Source organism: Pan troglodytes, chromosome 7, assembly GCF_028858775.2.
Source record: "Pan troglodytes isolate AG18354 chromosome 7, NHGRI_mPanTro3-v2.0_pri, whole genome shotgun sequence".
Lineage (NCBI taxonomy): Eukaryota > Metazoa > Chordata > Mammalia > Primates > Hominidae > Pan > Pan troglodytes.
Genome location: NC_072405.2, coordinates 24442752 through 24462958, shown reverse-complemented (window position 1 = coordinate 24462958; position 20207 = coordinate 24442752). Strand labels below are relative to the sequence as shown.

At 34.7% G+C, this 20207-nt stretch overlaps 1 protein-coding gene across 2 annotated transcripts in view; it reads left to right on the top strand.

Annotated features, from left to right (window-relative positions):
- The window catches only part of MSR1 (macrophage scavenger receptor 1), an 85386-nt gene that overhangs the window by 28456 nt on the left and 36723 nt on the right, over window positions 1-20207 (top strand). For both annotated transcript variants that reach the window (XM_016959120.3, XM_016959122.4), the window contains exons 5-7: window positions 555-741; window positions 9668-9748; window positions 14493-14573. In XM_016959120.3, the coding sequence (XP_016814609.2) occupies window positions 555-741; window positions 9668-9748; window positions 14493-14573 (349 nt within the window). The remainder of the gene's footprint in view (window positions 1-554; window positions 742-9667; window positions 9749-14492; window positions 14574-20207) is intronic.

Genomic DNA, 20207 nt, shown 5'->3' with positions numbered 1-20207 from the left:
TGCCTCAAATACAGAGGCAATGCAAACTGAAAGTAAAGCACTGTTAATATGCGAGTTCGAGGTTTTATTGAGCATGAAAATCTATTGTCAATGATCATCACCACTGAGGATTATGACATTAAACTTCACTTATTACTATAAAACAATTTCCAATATAAATCTATCAAATTCACGAAATTTGACTATGTTGCCACTGTAAGTACAGTATGAAGACATTTTACTTCAGATAAATTAAGACCTTATGGTGTTTATTTAATTTTATTGTTAGCATTTTGACATCTATATATATAGGAATAGAAACATATCATAGATACATTAAATTGATTTTTGAAGGGGGTTGTGATTGTAAACATTCAGCCATTCAGTCAAAAGAGGAAATGTTTCACAATTAAAGAATTACTACTTTCAAAACAGTTTTCTAATTTCTATATTCTTATTCCATAACACTCCCATAATATGTTTTTAAAAACCTGAACTCTGAGGGTTTCTTGAACTTTCATATTTGATAATTATGTATGTAACAAAGGCTGTGAATGCTCACTTATGTTTTACAGGAAATCAGTAAATTAGAGGAGCGTGTTTACAATGTATCAGCAGAAATTATGGCTATGAAAGAAGAACAAGTGCATTTGGAACAGGAAATAAAAGGAGAAGTGAAAGTACTGAATAACATCACTAATGATCTCAGACTGAAAGATTGGGAACATTCTCAGACCTTGAGAAATATCACTTTAATTCAAGGTAAAATGTCTTGTCATTTCTCCAGAAAATGATATATATATTAAAATATACTGATACATCCAGAGATTTGATATTTGAAATCCTATGGTTTGAAATAAATAGTTTTTGAGCTTACATTTACTGCAAATACCCAAAGGAAAGAATATGAAAATCAGATAAAGACAGGGTACGATAACCAGTAGCCTGGTATCACTTAAATAGAAAGGGAAAAGCAAAATATATCTTAAGGTCTAATGATTTTCTCATTGTTAAAAACTACCTCATAAGTACTGAATACAAGTTTTTTGTAATTACAAGTTTCTTCACATGTTCACAAACCAAGCTTGTTAATATTGCTTTTCCAAAACTTCCAGTCTTTTTTATTTCTTACTTGACTGTATTATTAATTAAAAGGATCTTTTGAACTCTCCAAAATAATGATGGATTTGTCCATTTCTTCTGCAGTGCCTGTTAGTGAAATAAGGTGAATTGAATCTTACTTATATATATAAATAAAATATATGTATGTATGCTTTCTTTATATATATAGGCTTTCAGTTTTAGCTTTACATTTTAGATATTTTAGTTTTAGCTTTACATTATAGATTTTTCTATATTTTGATTTTTTGATTTCTATATTTTGATTTTGATTTTCTATATTTTGATTTCAACCATTTGCATGTATTTTTCTATATTTTGATTGCAACCTTTTGCCTGTTGGTATTCTTTGTTTTAGGTTAGTCTCTTGTAATGAATACTTACCTTTTCTTTTTAAAAAAATACACAATCTGACCGTCTCTTTGCACTGTATTTATTTCCACTATCTTATCATGTGCTCTGGTATTTTCCAGTTTATTTTATGTTTCTTTTGCTTTGCTGTATTGCCACTTTTGGATTGATTAAGATTTTTCTCTTGCTGAATTTTTCTCTCTACCAAAGTTACCAAACAGGTTTTAGAAACTTTGTAGTATATTTCTATTTCTTACTGATTGTTGACCTTAACATTTATCTTGAAGTCTAAAGTTGATCAGTATCTTAACATTCATCCTAAAATACACAAGGAACTGAAAGTGCTTTGATGATCCTCTTCCCTAGTTTCCTGCTAATATTTTTAGTACAGTTCATTCTACTTTATTTTTTTTTAATCGAGAACTTAGTCAATATTATTTTTCTTTTTTTATACAGACAATCTTGTGGAGCCTTAATTAGGGAAAAGTAGTCAGGCTGGTAGGACCAGGGAAAGCAAAGAGAAAGAAGATAAGCTATAAATCTGCCTTTCTTCTTGGTCCAGAACATGTAGGTCCCTCCTGCAAGAAACTTGTCACCAGATACCTGCACGTTAACCCACTGTAACCTTGGTTTATCAGTACTGCACAAGCTCTCTTCAGCATACGTTATAAACACTATTCTATAAAATCTTCAGCAAATCTTTGTTTCCTGGCAATCAGTTTCTCTTCTGCTGGCCTGCTCATTGCCTCCTTGCAACGTATTTTCCTGCTTTTGTTAATAAATCTGCCTTTCTTTACCTACAACCATCTTGGTAAATTATTTAACCCTGCACCACTGGCTTAGATAGTCATCACTCACCCACAACAAATATTTATTTAAATTTGCGCATGAATTTACCAATTGTTCTCTGTTCTAAAAGCACCTCGGGCATTTCTTCTGGGATTATTTTCCTTCTGCCTGAAGTATATCTTTTGGAAGTTCATTTAGTGAAAGTAAATTGATCAAGAAACCTTCTGATTTTATTCTCTCTATTTTGACTTGATCTTTGAAATTGTTTTACTATATACACACTTATTAGGTTGACAGTTATTTTGATTCCTTCTATCAGTGTGCTGAAAAAATTGGTCCCCTGGCTTCAAGCTTTTCTTATGGCTCTTAAAATGACTGCCACCAATCTGTTTGTCATTCTCTTTGTCTTTCATATCTGCAGTTTTACTTATCTGTGGTTTTGTATTGATAATTTATCCATCTAACATTTGTTGTACTTCTTATATTAGTGGATTTATGTCTATCAGTTTGGGAATATAACCAGCTTCATTCACTTTGACTATTGCTTCTTCACGATTCTTTCTCTCCTTTCCTCTGTAACTTACATGAAATTCATATTGGATGTTCTCATTCCAGCTTCCATGTCTGTTAAGCTCTATTTCATGATTTTAATATTTTGTCTCATTTTATATCATTAGCAACTAGAAAAATAGAACTAAGAACTTCATGTGACTTCATTTCAAATACACTAGTTTGAGAAAATTAAGAAGCCTAATAATCAAGTGATGACAATGAAAAAAAGAATAAAAACAAGTCCCAGAAAACAATACATAGACAATTTTTACTTCTAATGCTTATAGTTAGTAAAATTATGTAAATTTACAGACACGTAAATATGTAATATAATCATTGTTTTAAAATTTAAGAAAATGATAAACACAAAATTCAGGGTAATATTTATCTATGAAAAGGAAATAGATGAATGAGATAGGGGAACATCTAGGTAGATAGCGATTTCTTGGATTGTGATGTTGCAAGGGTATTCTCATTATTGTTGTACTTTATGGCTTGCTTATACAGAACACATATCATATATAGTATTTATCACAGTAAAACAGATGATAAAGAAAAATTTGAATTAATCAGATTTTTCTCTAACAGTTAGATACCTCCACTTTGGATTTCAAATAAATGTCCGAAGCTTTACAAATTCAAAACCAAATCCTTGCTTCTTAACTAGCCACCCGCATCTGCCTCCCCAAATCTGTTGCGTTTTCAGTCTTTTTGTTGGTTTTGTCATTTTCCAACTACCTGCTCACTCCATGATCTTGGAAGCTGTCTTTGACTTCCTTGCTCTCATTCTCTACGTAATCCATTTGTAAGTCCTACTAATTCTTATTTCATGCAATATCTCAAACCAAACTTCTTCTTACTCTCTATTACTACTCTAATTCAAGCAACCATATCCCAGTGTGGTGTATTACATCCGCTTCTCAGTTGATGTCCCTGGCTCTGCTCTTAGTCCATTCTAAATAGCAAAAAAAAAAAAAAAAAAAAAAAAAAAATGCTATTTAAGAAAACTCACACAAATTACTGGATGTGTGTGGTTTCTCTCTTTACACTAGATGTGTCTTTTCTCTCTCTTGCTTAAATCCTCCAATGTCTTCTCATTAGACTTGGGATAAAATCTAAACTTCTACTTGGTCTGTCACCTGTCTACTTCTCTGCCCTAATTTTCTCAATCTTCCCTCTATCATCCTTCTGCCTAGCGTGGAAATGTGGAAGAATGAAGTGCCACGAACAAGTAAAAGTTAATATGGAAAAAGTGCTTGTTTCATTTCATGCTGTCCATAATGAACACTAGACATTTTCTCTTTCTCTTGAAAGGTTCTTCTCTACGTCTCTACTCCTTCTTGGCTCCACTTGAAGTTACCTCCTCCACCTTCCACCATTCTTATTCTAAACTCCCCCATCTCTCTCTACCATGATTTGCTTTAATTTCCTCATAGTATTTACCACTATATGAAATCATGTCATCTCTACATTTGCTTACTTGTTTAGCTTGTATCTTCTCCAGCGGAATGTGAGCTCTGTGAGGTTACGTCTTCTCCTTCTTGTCTACCTCTGCAATCCCAATGCCTTTTAGAGTGCCTGGAAAATAGTGGGTGAGCAGTTATATATGTGTTGAGTGAATAAGTGAAACTAACACTTTTTTCTTAGCAAGTTACACTCTATAATAGCAGTGTCATTCTTCCTGGTTTCCAAGCTATCAATTTTAATTATTTTATATCTCCCAAGACCACCATTAGTTCTCAACATTCTGTATTCTCTATTCCTTTGTCATTTCTTTATATCCTCATATAAATTATTCTTATCACTTCTTTGCCAGAGTTGCAATTGTTTCCTGCCCAGACTGTAATCCTTTTTGCACCCTTGTAGAATACAGCCTTCCTAAAGCAAGTCTTAGATTGCATAAAGACTCTCTGTTGACCCGTCATTAGACATACAGTTTTGCCTGTAGCACTCAAGGTCTTTTTCAGTGTGTCTCTTAACTAGTCTTGAATGCTTCATTCCCTCGCTTGTCTTTTTTGTATATCAAATATTTCAACTGATTTGACTGTGATTCTAATGTACCCAGTACTTTGTGCATCCTGCCTCATGTCTTTTCCTTTATTTGAAATATTTTCTCTTTGATTTGTATTCGAAGATATCTTGTTTATCATTCAAAGTCCATCTAAGATGCCACCTCTTGCATGAAGCCTTTGCTGGTTCTACCGATAGTAAGGCCCAGCTGATATTTATTTCTGTCTTAATATGGAACATTAAGTATTCTCTCACAAGAGAATACTTAATGTGATAGTTATGTATAAAAGTATCTCATATTCTCTTCGAGAACAGTGTTCACTCTTCCTGGACACAAGTTACTTCCATTAGAAACTGTCCTTTATATCTCTTATAGCACCTAGCCATAAAATATCTATTAATTAAATTATAACTTAAGAACCATATTTTAGAAATTAATGAGTGCTTTATCCTTTATCATGTGTTGATTGCAGAGTTAGTGGAATTACTTTGTGTTCTCTTTTCCCTTATATTAATAATCACTAAATAATTATACAGTTAAAAGAGACAAAGATTTTTTAATACATTTCTCAAATAGTTATAATAATTAGAGCCTTAAAGAACTACATAAAATTTCATTGTGGAAATGGTGAAGTAGAGTTTGGTGGAGAGTTGGGGATAACATGATTTAAAGAAGCAAAGATGAACTCTAGAGAAAGGTATTTAAGAGAAATAAAATATAATATGACTCTGTAGTGAGAATAGCTAACATTTTGTTTATTTGGAAACATTTTAGATATATTGGCTTCCTAGGATATAAAAGCACCAAAAAAGAAATATTGATTTTTATAGTAGAGAAAATGAAAAAGCAACTGAGGGCATTTGAATTTGGAGTTTTGTACAATTAATTACTGAGATTGTAACAGCTGGACTGTAGGCTAGAAGTGGTGGCTCATGCCTGTAATCCCAGCGCTTTGGGAGGCTGAGACAATATAATTCCAGCACTTCAGGAGAGTGAGACATGAGGGCCTTTTGAGCCCAGAAGTTCAAGACCAGCCTAGGCAAAGTAGCAAGACCCTATCTCTGAAAAAAAAAAAAAAAATTAACCAAAGGAAAAAAACTGAATTGTGAGTTTGTCTAACCACTATGTAAAGGAAAAATTCAGCTGAGGAATAATGGAAGAACAGATGCGGAAAATGAAGTCAATTAAATTTAGAACATGGTAGCAAAGGATCAGGAAAGAAATGAAATTCTTCTAGTTCTGATTTTACCCAACTAGCTTTAAGACCTTGAGCAACTCACTCTCTGACCCTCTATAAATATGTTTAGTTAAACAATGTTTAAAGTGTCTTCCAGATTAAACATATCTAAATCAATGAGCATGAAAACTAGAGAAAAAAAAAGAAGCAGGTTTAGGCAGCAATAGACTAGAAGATGTGGCAGATTTTTATGATGATCTGAATATGAGACAAGATTGAAAACAAAGTAGAAGATTAATGCTCATAATGAATAAAAACTAGAGAAGCATAGCTCTGGAAACTTAGTCAGATATTATTAGTGCTATGTTATCGTCTGAGGATTTTAAATGATATGATACACCTGGGTTTGTTTTTCTAGTAAATTGTGTAATTTTGTTCTATGATATTGATGATTATCAAATATTATATATCAGTACTTTTTTGTGGTTATATAGAAATATTACTTTTCCTTTTTAAGAAGTAATCATGGAGGAAGCTACATAGTAGATTTTGTGCATGTGTTGTATAAAGGTAATTCTTCATGGCAGATTATTGTGATAGTATTTATGAATTATTCCTGTAACTGTAATTGGAAATATTAAAGATGAAAAATAATGTAAATCCTATGGCTTCTTGAGCTAGAATAAATCATATATTTTGGCCAATATTAACCCATTTTTTTTGACATGTATCAGCAAGGGAGCTGACGGGTAGCATTTTGTCCATTTATTGATGCAACGAGGCAGTTATTATGTCAGTATGGAACAAAATTTTGAAAAGACTAAATGGAAACTATGAACAAAAGGTGACTACAAGAGACTCTAAGTCTTTATTCTTTTTTCCATAATATGACAGAATAGGTTACTGCATTTCCTTAATTTGATAGAGACATTGCAAAACGGATTCTTATCAAAAAGAAGAAGAAAGCCAACACTGAGGGAACTAGGAGGTGAAACAGATAAAACACATTCAGACTAGATTAAAAATCTCTAGCAATAGTCCAGCTGTGTGATGGTGAAGACGTGAACTACAATGGGAATGGAGAGGAGGCTAGTTTTGGAAGGTGGCAAGGTAGTGGATAGTGTTCTCAAAAGTTCTGCATCAGAAACTAAGAGTAAAGTGGTATATAATTTGTTATTTTATTCCCCAATGAATCTAAAAGACACTTAAAACATTTATTGAGATCCTTCCAACATTTTGTTAGAAACAGTAAAAGAGCTATAACAATGTACAGAAATGAAACATAATGTGAGATTAATGTTACATGAAGAATAGAATGACAATAAAAAGGTACATTCAACATGCCTAGTTAGAACTCTAACAAAAATCTTTACCTGTTTTTCTTATTGTAGGATTCGAATACCAGGTATCAGTATTTTTATATAAAAATACAGAGAGGGATCTTTAACTCCAAATTTTGTAAAATAATACTGATCTATTTGCTGTGATTGAACTAATACTCCAAAATTAAGTATACAGTTCCCATAATTACGTGTAATATAATTGAAAGGATAGTTAGTAATTAGGAGAGTTCCTTCCGTCTCTTACTTACCAAAGAAATGGTGAGAAGTCCATCTCAGAGGCTAAGAGTCTAGATCTATTCTCTGTGTCCCTTGTTTCTTCTTGTTTCATGTTCTAGTTTTTCCTGGAATGTCTGCGTCTTGCTTTGGATCCTGAGTTACTAAACTGAAATATTTGCTTGTGCACTTTTTTCAAAATACCATCCTTGAGTACTATCCCTGTGCTTCCCTTCAATTAGCTCAACAAAATTCAGGCATAAATTGAGTGTCTGTCCTGCTTGCCCCCCTCCCCTGGGATTCATTGCTATGTAGTGTTGAATGGATGCAGCTGCGTTCATGGTTATGGAAGTTACCATAACTCCATTTTCTTGGGAAGTACTACATTCTTCTGCAGGGAATAGGGGGCACATAGAGATTCCCTTTGATATAGAAATCTTACATTTCTTGTGCAGCATTTAAATATATGTCTCGCAGCAATTAAGCTATACCTTAGAATATAATACACCGGTTAATTTCTAAAAGCCCTGTAACATGTTGTTTGCATGACGATTATGTGAAAAAAAAAATACGTACACACTTAGGAAAGAAATGGTAAAGATCTTTAGTTAAAATAACACAACTACGAATTATATTTTTCCTCACGCTTTTTCTAGGCTTTTATGTTTCCTATAAGTAGAGTTGCTTTTATAATAAAAATACAATTAAATGTGTGTCCAATGTTGCATATGAAGAGAAAGGGACATTCTATTGAGAAGAGTAATAATGATATCTTGGGCCTCTAAAACCCAAATTGTACCTTGAAAATGGGACATACCAGAGGAATAGACAGAAGTAGAGTCAAGGATGTCAAAATAAGCAACAACAAAATGTACAAAATATACTTATTCATGAGATAATCTTTATTTATTTATGTGGTTCCCCCTCTTAGATTTCTTCAGGTATTATGTCTCCCACCTGATTAAAATTTGTAAACAAGTGCATTCTAACCAGGGATGCTGTATATATTTGTATGTTTTCCTTGGACTATGTATGTGTCCAAACTAGCAATTGAAAATGCTTCCTTTAAAATATCACTATTTCCTTATTCTGTGGTGAAGCTATGGAATAATGTTTCTTTCTGTTTCTTTCTTCTGGTGTTGAAAAGGAAACTAAGTGCTCTTCTTTAGATAAAGAAGAGATTATTTGTCCTCTGTACTCCATATGGAACATGGTGTTTAGGTAGGATTACCTTTGAGTTCTAAAGACATGCTAGGTATAATCATTTTAAAGGCATGATGAGCAGATATCTGTTCTGCTGGACACAGAAAATACAAATGGCTAAATCAGGGTTGTTTAGTTACAGCTCTCAGGAGAGCCACCTGAAAAAAAAATGATGAGACCAAAGTTTTCCTTGCAATGTCTCCATTTTGTTTATAGTATTTATAGCAACCTAGAAATTCTACTTAATATTTTACTTGAAAAAAGAATTCCTCTACTCATTTTCACCTTCCTGCCTTTCCTCATGCCTTTCTCAATCCCTAGGAATTGTCTTCCTTCCCCTTCCCTTCATTCTTGAAAGTACCCCTCATATCCTACTTTCTCAATGAAGACTTCAACCATCACCATTCACGCCGATCTACAGTTCACTGACAAATATCTGAGTTTATGGTCAGTTCCAACAAAGTGCTTTCTGGTTGTCTACCATGTGTGAATTTTCCTTTCCCTTGAGGGTATCGCAAATGTCTTTTAAGTTCTTACTTATAGATTTTCCGTATAGTAGCTAACTCCGTATTATATCTAACTCTATGTCTAACCGCCTAGGATGCGTACAACACTAATGTGACTTTGTGCCAGCCTGCTGTCTTTTCTCTGCCCCCAGGTTCTCAGAACATAGAAAAGTGTTAGGCACACTCACATTTAATATACTGTTAGGTTGTTTACTTTGAGGCAATGTCATCCTCATTAGTATAGGGCGTTATATTCCTGAATAGCAGAATACTCCTCCATTCATGAAGTTCAGTATTATACATTCTATATTATTGCACAACAAATAGAAGACTTTGGATTTCCTTATATAAGTACCTTGACAGATGACTAACCCATTTTTCCTATGCTTTACAACTATGATCAGTAACTGTAATTTTTTTAAAGGTCCTCCTGGACCCCCAGGTGAAAAAGGAGATCGAGGTCCCACTGGAGAAAGTGGTCCACGAGGATTTCCAGGTCCAATAGGTATGGTAATTATAGCTGTTTAATCATACACTGTGAAGATAGATGATATACATCCAGGTACATGTGTAGGGGAGGATTGCTATTTTATTTATATCCTGCAGAGGATGTGTATGTGTGTGTGTGTATGCACGCACATGTGTGTGTGTGTGTGTGTGTGTTGGGGGAGTAGTAAATGTTCTAGTAGCCTAATCATATAATATATTGAATGATAAGCATTACTCATGACTTTTGAAGAAAATAAATGCTTTAACCAGAGTAACCAAATGGAATTGTTCATAAGTCTAGAGAGTGACACGTATATAATAGACAGCAAACAGTATAAGGCAGACCTAACCATAGATCATATGTGAAGGGGAGTACAACAATTATCTTTGCGTTGAATACATCATCTTCACATTTGCAAGCTATCTCATTTTTAAGACATAAAAACTCACACTAGTAGTGAGTTATGAATCACAAGCAAATTGGACTATATTTCTTATATAGTATTTGGAATATATCTGTTTAAACTAATGAAATCTGAATGTAAATATTGGCTAAAATATGGATGACACTTACCTTGCTGACAGTCACTCTCTGTGCTTTACTAAGAGCAAACCTGTTTCAAATTATTTTCCTCTAAGTTGTAATCTTGAAAGAAATATTTTGAAAGAAGACAATAGAAGACACAGAAGAGAGAACACGAACTTTCTTTGCTTGAAAAAATAAAAAAGATAATAACATGATTGTCATGTTAGCCTTGGCTTGAAATCAAATATCCTGCATGCCGTTTGATGGTAGGAAGTATACTGCAAGGTCTAATTATAAGTAGAATGGTTTGTGTTACCAAAACATGTCTAAATACCATGTACTTCATCTTATTTTTCTGTCTTTTGATTATATAAAAGGTTCTTCTTTCTGATCAGTGTATTGACTAGCCCTGGTCACATCAGAAAAATTTTTGAAAATGAGAAGCATGAACTTGATACCTGCCTAAGCACATATATGTATATATATGTATATAAATGTATATGGCATATTATATGTGAAGATAGATGATATACATCCAGGTACACATGTTTTATATATATAAAATAGCAATCCTACCCATATATATAATATGCCAAGTCAGGTGGTATTAGTATTGATGTGCTTTTGAATGCCTTGCCAGGAAAGAATTTTTATTCAGGAAAGTCTTTCTACTTGACTAATGCTAATCAGATATTAACAATGCTGCATTAATGTCATAAGCAGAGGAAATAACCAGTATTAAATCTGCTGCCAGAACTACCATTGTCAAGGGTCTATCACCCCCTCCATACAGGCTGCAATTGTCAGAGCTTTATAACTCAACCATAAAAGTTCAGTCTGGGCTACATCTTGCCATACAGTGCTTCATCTTGGGAGAATCTTCTGCAGCTGTTTCTGAACTATGAATGTATGAAATAGAAGGATTTATAAATTTCAGCTTGTGTTAATGTTATAAATAGACACCATTGCAAAGAATCTTTGATTTTGTTTTTTTTTATTGTAAATTAACGATTTGTCATGGTTTAAATTTACAGGGTAAAAAGTGATGTCATAATTTGTTGCTTTTGGTACTGCTCATTTACACAAATAGGCATTACCCAGTTCCTCATAAAAGACAGGTCGAGTTCCTGGGGTAATCAATGACTCTTCTAGGTTATCAGGTTACCATTTAGTTTGGTGCACTACAAGAAAAGTATTCAAAATACCAGGCATCTTTCCTAATGAATTATTTCTGGATGTCTTGCTACATTCTGTTCGTTTCTCCACCTTATATTTATACCTAATTGCCTTATATTTGATACCAAAATCAGGAAGCAAAGACTATATGATGGACAATCATACTAATTCTGCTTTCTAATCTGAGCAGGTTTATTGCTTCCCCATCTCTACATCCATTTGAGCCTACTAAACTCAGCTTGACCAAGTCAAACTCACCTAGACTCACAATCATGATGCGAATATCTGCAAAACCTAAGTGGTTGTCCTAGTAGCCTCGAATAACTAATACATTAAATATAGTAGAATTATTATTCATATACTAGGGTGGATATTATGTTTAAATATGCTTTATTCCCCAAAGAATAACAAATTTATTTTAGAGGGCTATTTCCTTGAAAGCATGCTAGGGAGAATGACCTATCACTTTTCACTCAAAAACTATGTGCTGAGCACTTTCTCCAGGCCTGGTGTTCTGCAGTACCCTATAGAGTATGTGTAAACAGATACAGAATCTCTGAATTCACAGCGCTTCCAGGATGATAAGTAGTAATATAAGGGAGGCAAATGTCATGATCAAGGATTTTTTATCTCATGTGAGTTTCTTTTAAGGGGCTGATTTTACCCATGACAACAATGTTTTGAAGGAGAAGCAACTTTCTTTTCTAAAGGAAACTTTGTGTGGGCCATCTAAGAAGCTGTTTATGCCCAATGTGATCAATAACAAGGTAGTTTGACCTGTAGGCATGGGCGGGGCTACCTACATGAGATGCCCTGGGAGAGAACTGAAGGCTTCTCTGGCTGCAAACTTTTCATCATCAACCAGTACTATTTACTTCCTTATGTAGTCTGAATTTTCCACCATAGGAATCGTGCTTCCAGAAGAGAAAATAAAGCTCATCTTACCCATAGATATTGGAAGAGAGGAACCATATTTTATTAATGTTTATATCCACGTATATCTTTACCCTGGCCCGCCCCTTCCCATAGGCTATGGCCCCAAGGAGGCCCCTCCCTAAAGCTTCAGCAAGGACAGGATCCTTAAATATACACCTGAGTAAGGAATGTTGCCTGGCTGCAGGCTGTCGCTCTACACCTGAGTATTGAAAGTGGGTTTTTTCTGGAAGTAACAAATTGTGCCCATGAATCAAAAAATGTCACTGCTAACTGTGTACGTGTCATTTAATAAAACTAAATTTAGAAGCCTTTACAACAGGCTGGTAAAAATAATGATTGTATTACTGAGGAGGAGGATGAGGAAGAGGGGGAGGAGAACAAGAAAAGCTAACATTTACAAAGTAGTCATTACATGCCAGGCACTTTTCTAAGTGTTTTACGTGTATGAGCTCTTTTAACTATCACATCAGCCTGATGATGCAGAAACAAATAATACACCCGTTTTACAGGTGCAGTGCACAGTAAGGTTAAATGACTTGCTTGAGGTCAATCAGCAACTGGTAAGTGGCAAAGCTGGTATTTGAACCCCAATGGGCATGAGTGCAGAGTCCATGCCCTTAACCAGTCTGCTACTTTGCAGAAAGGAGCCTGAATGGAGCAGGACACCTAGGACATGTGAATAATTATCAGACCAGCTTTATGTAAGTGATTTGATCACTCTGGTCTCATGGAACTGTCTCTAAAATGATGGATTCTGACTTGATGATGTCTAACGTCTCTTTGAACATCCCATGGCTGAGATTCCATGTAATTGTACTTACGTTGTCCATGAGTTAGAAGCAGGTGCCAGACCCTTTCCCATTGCCACAGATTATTGTAGAAAATTAGTTAATTGCCTCCTGAAAGCCTCAGGGTATCTGATCTTATGGAATAAAGTTCAACAGCTGTGCTTATATTTTGGGGACTACATTTTGAACCATCATTAAACAAACAAGTCACATAACTCCATAGGCCATATAGAGTCTGCTTAACCATCTCCGAGAACAGAGGTCTATGACTGCCTGATTTCTATGAAAGTATCTCATATGCTTCATTTACAGAGTTATTTGTTCATTCATTGAAAATGTACTTGATTTGTAGTTGAACAACCTTGATTTTTAGTTGAACAGCTGTGTTCTGAGCATCACTGTGAGGTACTTGAGAAGTCAGCATTGGAGGGGCTTCTCTGATGCTCTTATGGCCCCAAGATGCTCCTGTCTAAAGCAGGCACCATGGCATTCTCTGCCATGGGATCAAGTGAGACTGGGTGAACGAGATCTCTCTGAATTGATAATGACAAAATAAGATGCCTAAACTGTTACAATAGTTTATCAAGAACTACTGAACTCTAGCATAAAATATTTTATTTCACAGGAATGTAACATTTTCTTTTATATACAGTTGTTATGATCACCATAGTAATATTGGGTAAAAAAATAGCCATTTTCAGTTTTCATTTAAGCATATGAAACCCTGGATTTGTGTAAGTATATAGTACATACTCATAAGTAAATCTGTGTATCGCGTGTGTGTGTGTGTGTGTTTATGTTTATGTTTATTTACCCTGGGATTACAATGAAATATGTAAGAACAGGTCCATGATAGATAAAGTAATACATTTCAGAGCCAAGACACCAATTTATTTTATAAAACACTCGTTGATACTTTACGTTGCTTGAGTTGCATTTTTTTCTAAGGCAAATCTTAAGAATTCAATTTTCAGCTTATGCATTTTAAAGTTATTATTTCAGCTACAGCAAGATCCTGCTATTTGATGATTACTGGTTGACTACATAAGTCTTCTGGTTAAAACTCCAAGATCTATTTTTCCTAATGTGCTTTTATTTCTACCAATAATATGTTATTTATTGAATAGCTACAATGTGCTGAATGTACTAAGGTTTATATTTATTGCTTATATTGTCTTTCAATGTCAAACATTAAATTTTAGGAAAGATATTATTCCTTCATTTGAAGATTCTCTAATTTCATATTCACTTATAAAACTAGATGTTTTCATTATACTCTCAAGTCTGTATGAAAATGAATTACTACCTTATTTTTTTCTTCGTTAATAATGTAGGTCCTCCGGGTCTTAAAGGTGATCGGGGAGCAATTGGCTTTCCTGGAAGTCGAGGACTCCCAGGATATGCCGGAAGGCCAGGTATTACAATAATGTGTATTTTCTTTATAGAATATGTAGAAGAAACACCAGATAATTTTCATATATATATATATATATATATATATATATATATACACACATAATGTTATATATGTAGTATACATATTTTTAAATTCTTGGATGATAAAAAGTGGTCATTGTGTGAATACTAGTATTCACATGCAGTTATTTTGTGGTCTAGAAATGATTTCTGAAATCAGATTTTTGAAACTGACTTCTGTTCACCCGAGGAAAGTCTCTATATCCCAAAGGAAAATCGTTTAAAAAAACACACAGGAGTTATAAACTCCTCACAATCATAAATCATCACGAACAATGATATCCATCTTTGAACAAAGAGAGTTGAAAGACTGGCAAAGAAAAAAAAAGAAGCAAAGTGTAAATACCCGTTTAACCACAACTGGCCAGACTTTGTGAAGTTACTGTTAGCAAAATACAGAGAAGTCTGAAATCCTATCCTCTGCAAAATAAATTGTCTGCCATTATCTACTAGTGCTTAATAATCAAGGTTGCTCAGCATTTTGAAATGTACACACATGATGATATTATTTCCATCAGCTCTGCCAGTAGCCTAAGCTTAAATTGCAAACTTTGAACAGCAATCTTAGAAAGAGCTAGGCTTACTGTCTCCTCATTTCAAAGTGAATTATCATCAAGAGAATAGAGTCGGGCGAAGTGCAGAGGTGAGTACCTGTAGTCCCAGCTATTTGAGACACTGAGGTGGGAGGATTGCTTAGCTCAGGAGTTTGAGACGAGCCTGAGCAACATAGTGAGGCCCTGTCTCTAAAAAAATAAGAAAAAGAAAAAAAAGGAATAGGGTCCCTATCATTGAGGTATTTTTAAACTACATTTTATTTTTAGAACAGTTTTACATTTATAGAAAAACTGCACAGAAAGCATAGAGAGTTCCCATAAACCACCCATGCACACATGGTTTCCTCTACTATTAACATCTTGCATTAGTGTGGTATATATGTAACCATTAATAAACCAACACTGACATATTATTACCCAAAATCTATAATGTACATTAGTGGCCACTCTTTCTGTTGTACATTTTATGTATTTCAGCAGATGTATAATGTCGTGTATCCATCATTACAGTATTAGACAGAATAGTTTCACTGCCCTAAAGGTCCCCTGTGCTCCACCAACTCTATTCTTCCCCACCACAATCTCTTGGCAGCTGCTGATCTTTTTACTGACTCCATAGTTTTGCCTTTTCCAGAATGTCATATAGTTGGAGTCAGACAGTATGTGGCCTTGTCAGACTGCCTTCTTTCACTTAGCAATATGAATATAAGGTTTCTCTATATCTTTTCATGGTCTGATTGCTCATTTCTTTTTATTACTCAATAGTATTCCATTTTATGGATTTACCACAATTTGTTTATCCATTCATCTACTGAAGGACGCTTTGGTTGCTTCAAAGTTTTAGGCTGGGCGTGGTGGCTCACACCTGTAATCGTAGCACTTTTGGAGGCCAAGGCAGGCAGATCACTGAGGTGGGTGGATCACTTGAGGTCATCAGTTCAAGACCAGCCTGGCCAACCTGGTGAAACCCTGTCTCTACCAAAAGATACAAAAATTAGCCAGGCATAGTGGCATCCTATTCAGGAGGCTGAGGTGGGAGGATCACTCGAACCCAGGAGGCAGAGGTTGCAATGAACCAAGATCATGCCACTGCACTCCAGCCTGGGTAACAGAGTGAGACCCTGACTCAAAAAAAAAAGTTTTAGAAATTCTACGTAAAGCAGCCATAAACATTAATGTGCTGGCTTTTTTGTGGACAGGAGTTTACCTAAGAGTGTGATTGTTGGATCAAATGGTAAACCTATGTTTAGCTTTGGAGAGTATTATTTCATTCATTCACCCAGTTCACACAACTTGATGAGGGGTCACTGTGTGCTGGAGATAAATACAGCACAGCTGCTTTTCTTAAGGAGCTGGATACAGAAAAAAAATGCATAAGCAATTAGCTATAATGCCATGTGGTAAGTAAACAACCTTGGTGAGGTTGGACAAAATGCTGTATGGAAGTAGAGAGTAAGGAGTGATTAATTCCATACTGTAAGAAAATGTGTTAGATAGAAAGTAGTGTTTGTTAGCGCTGGACTAAAAGAGGCCTGGAATTTCTTTAGGTTTGTATTTCTAAAACTATTGTTGGTGTTGGAATCACCAGGAGGATGTGTTAAAACAGCTTACAGGACTCCACCCCAGAGTTTCTGATGCAGTAGGTCTAGGATTGGGCTTGCATCCTCACCAATGTCCAGGTGAAGGTGATGCTATTGGTCCAGGGACCACATTTTAAAAACCATTATGTTTAGGTGGAAAAAAACAGTGGAGAAAGGGTAATCACGCACAAAGAAAAACAACGGCAGAGGTAATAAGTCCCTTGACAAAACATATCCTTAGGACATCACTTCTTATTAAAAGACACCAATCTGGTAGAGATGTCAGCAGCAGTGCCAGGTGCTGCTCTGGTTGTACTGCAGACTAAAAGAAGGAACAATACAGTCTCTCCTCTACAAGAGTCTGAAGAAGGTGCTAAAATTAGAAATAAGTCCGATAATTGTCAAATATGAAATAAGTAAAAACAGGTCCATGATAGATAAAGTAATATATTTCAGAGCTAAGACCCCAATTTATGATATAAACACTCTTTGATACTTTACATTGCCTGACTTGTAATTTTTTCACAGCCTGGACTATGTGAATGATATCAAAAACATTATCAGATTCTGAAGCAAAAAGTTCAAAAAGAACGTCCTCCATCTATTTTCTTCTATTCTCCCTCCCACACTCCTTTTCTTCTCACCTTGCCCTTTCCTTCTACATGGATTAAGTACACACTGCTCGTAAGGGTACAGTGCTAGAAACAGGGAAATGAAGGGTGAATAAGACAGTCTACAACTAAAAAGATACACAAACATGAGAAGAGAAAGAGAAGACTTCACACTTTCTCCATGCATAGCAGATCTATAGAGTAGTCCATTTATAAGACCTGATATATTTACTTCAGAAAGTTTGGAGGATTTAATTGAAGTGGAACCTTGCCTGTCTTCAAAATCCGTAGAAGGTTCTGTTCTACCTTGTTCAACATAGTAGAACTTTCAGCATGCAAATAACGTACTTCTGTCTGTTTTGCCTCTTGAAGTCCATTCAAAGCCTTATTGTTTCCCTCAGGGTAAGTTATGGTCATTTTCAGGATTATCTAAAATATTACACCATATGTAGTTCATTTATTAATTCAACACGTTTACTGAATATTTTCTCTCTGTGATTCATGGAGCTATCTACAGACGGTTGAACACATGAGTCTGAAGTTTCGAGTAGAGGCCAGAGATTAAAAGACAAAGTTTATCTATGATTATATAAATATTATTCAGAACCACTGATTTTAATAATATTTTATGGGTAGAGAGTGGAAAGGTACAAAGAGAAGGGGCATAGCATAAAGCTTTAAGTAGTTCCAGAAGTACAGGCTGAGATGAACAAAGTAGCAAATGGAAGAGAAGTAGCCCAACTGAAGAAGAAAACCCAGAGAACAGAGCATGAAAAAAGACAAACACAGAGTTTCAAAGGTGGTCAAGTAAGGTGAAGTCTACAAAAAGCCCTTTGCACCTGCTGCTGTGGGGATGTTGCCATTGTTCAGAGCAGATTCTGTGGGGTGGGGTGATAACCAGATTAGGGTATGCGGAGAAGGGAATGGTTGATAAGGGTTGGAGATGTGGTAGACTCAACTCTCAAGCTGCCTCACTATGCAGAGGAGGAGGAAGAGATGCATTTTTTGTTAGTTTTGTTTGTTTCATATGGTTTTTTTTTTTCTTTGAAGGAAGGATCTGAGTACCACTTAAATGCTTATGGAAAGATAAAATAGAGGAGGAGTGGCTGAAGACAGAGGAAAGCAAAGCAAAAAGATAGTGTAAGGTTAACGAGTGGTTATAAGGTGAGGAATTCAGGGACCAGGAAGAAGCACAAGGCTTAGGAGAGAGGATGATCACATTTCAAAGTAGCTTGAAAGAAACGGGGGATGGAAAGGCGGCCTACAGCTGCAGAAATTTGGTTAGTGTAATTAAGGCATGTAAGCAGAAATGTCTAACCTAGTATCCGGCTCATATAAGAGGCTCACAAAAAATGCTTGAAATCATGATGATGTTATTGAAGACACCCCCTCTTATATTCTTTCAAGTTAGAATATCCTCCTACATATGACCTGGTTCTTACTTTTGAATGGCTTTTAGAAATATAAGTTACTTTTTATTAAAGAGTAATACATAGGATAGGAGATAGTTAACTCTAGGTTTGGACCAAGCCCTTGCATTCATTTTTAACCAAAGGTATCATTCTGAAGGACCACTACATTCCTCTCCATTAGAAAGGATATTTTTGCTGTTTTCAAGTGTGAGAAAAGATTTTCAAGTATCATCGGTAAGCAAATCTCTGAATCATGTTAAAATGATACAAAACATTTGTTTGTTTTTTTATAAGGAGATAAGGCATTTTATTTTACCATCTTTAAAAGGAAAAGTCACAGTGGTATAAGAACAAAAGCAAAATAAAAACATGAAACTAATTTTTTATTTGTCATAGAATCTGAGAGCTACAAGGACCTTTCATGGGTCAAGCATGTCTCTGGCTTAAGCATGTCTGTTCTGAAATATCTAAGACAAGTTGCTGTGTGAAAAGACTTCTCAGAACAATGCATAGTTTCTTTCTCTTTTCTCATTGTGAAGTTAATGTTGAAATAATGCAATTAAGCTTGCTTATTATGTTCTCTTTTATGAAAAGAGTTAGAACTTTGTTTTAACTCCTCCCTTCCCTAATTTTTAACAATTTCTTAGAGCTTTTTCCTCTTGGACAATCTGAAAATTTGGCACTATATTTTATTAAAGCATGTTCTCAAAATATAGGAAAGGTTTTGGGTGCTTTGTGGTAGCAATGATTTTTGCCAATTTAGCAGTACCTGAAACAACTCAATTACAATTAAGAAATGAATTTAATGATATAAAGTATAATCACATTATGCAAAGCAATTAGAGAATTAGAAATTTGATATTATGACCTGATATAAAATGGTTGGCATTTCATTAAATCTTCAAAATACAATTTCAATTGGGAATAATGTTTACTCTTTAAGTGCCTCAAGTCTCATGCTACTGATTGTATATGTTACATTATATATATGTATTTTTTTAGCTGGTAAATTAGGATCCAAAAATCTTCTCTAAGAAATACATAATGACACATGTTCAAAATAAAGCACAAATGAAGACAATGTAAACTAGAGAAATAAAAAATAAATATAAACACTAAAATTATATATAATTGTACCATATAAAATGAACTGCGATGAAAAAGTTTCTCTCTCATTCTCTGAGAATAAAATCACAAAGAGAAGATTCCAGCTAAGCTTTAGGAGGTGAAGAATAGAAATAAGAAGAACTAGATCTTTTACGTGTATCTTTTATGGGCAAAGTGCTTAATGAACAGGCAACTCTACAATGAAAAGCATTATTTTTTATTTTATAGAAGAATAAACTTTAGCTCAGAAAGATTTAAAGACTTGTCCCAAGTCACATACCCAGTAAGTAGCAGAGCAAAATAATTCAA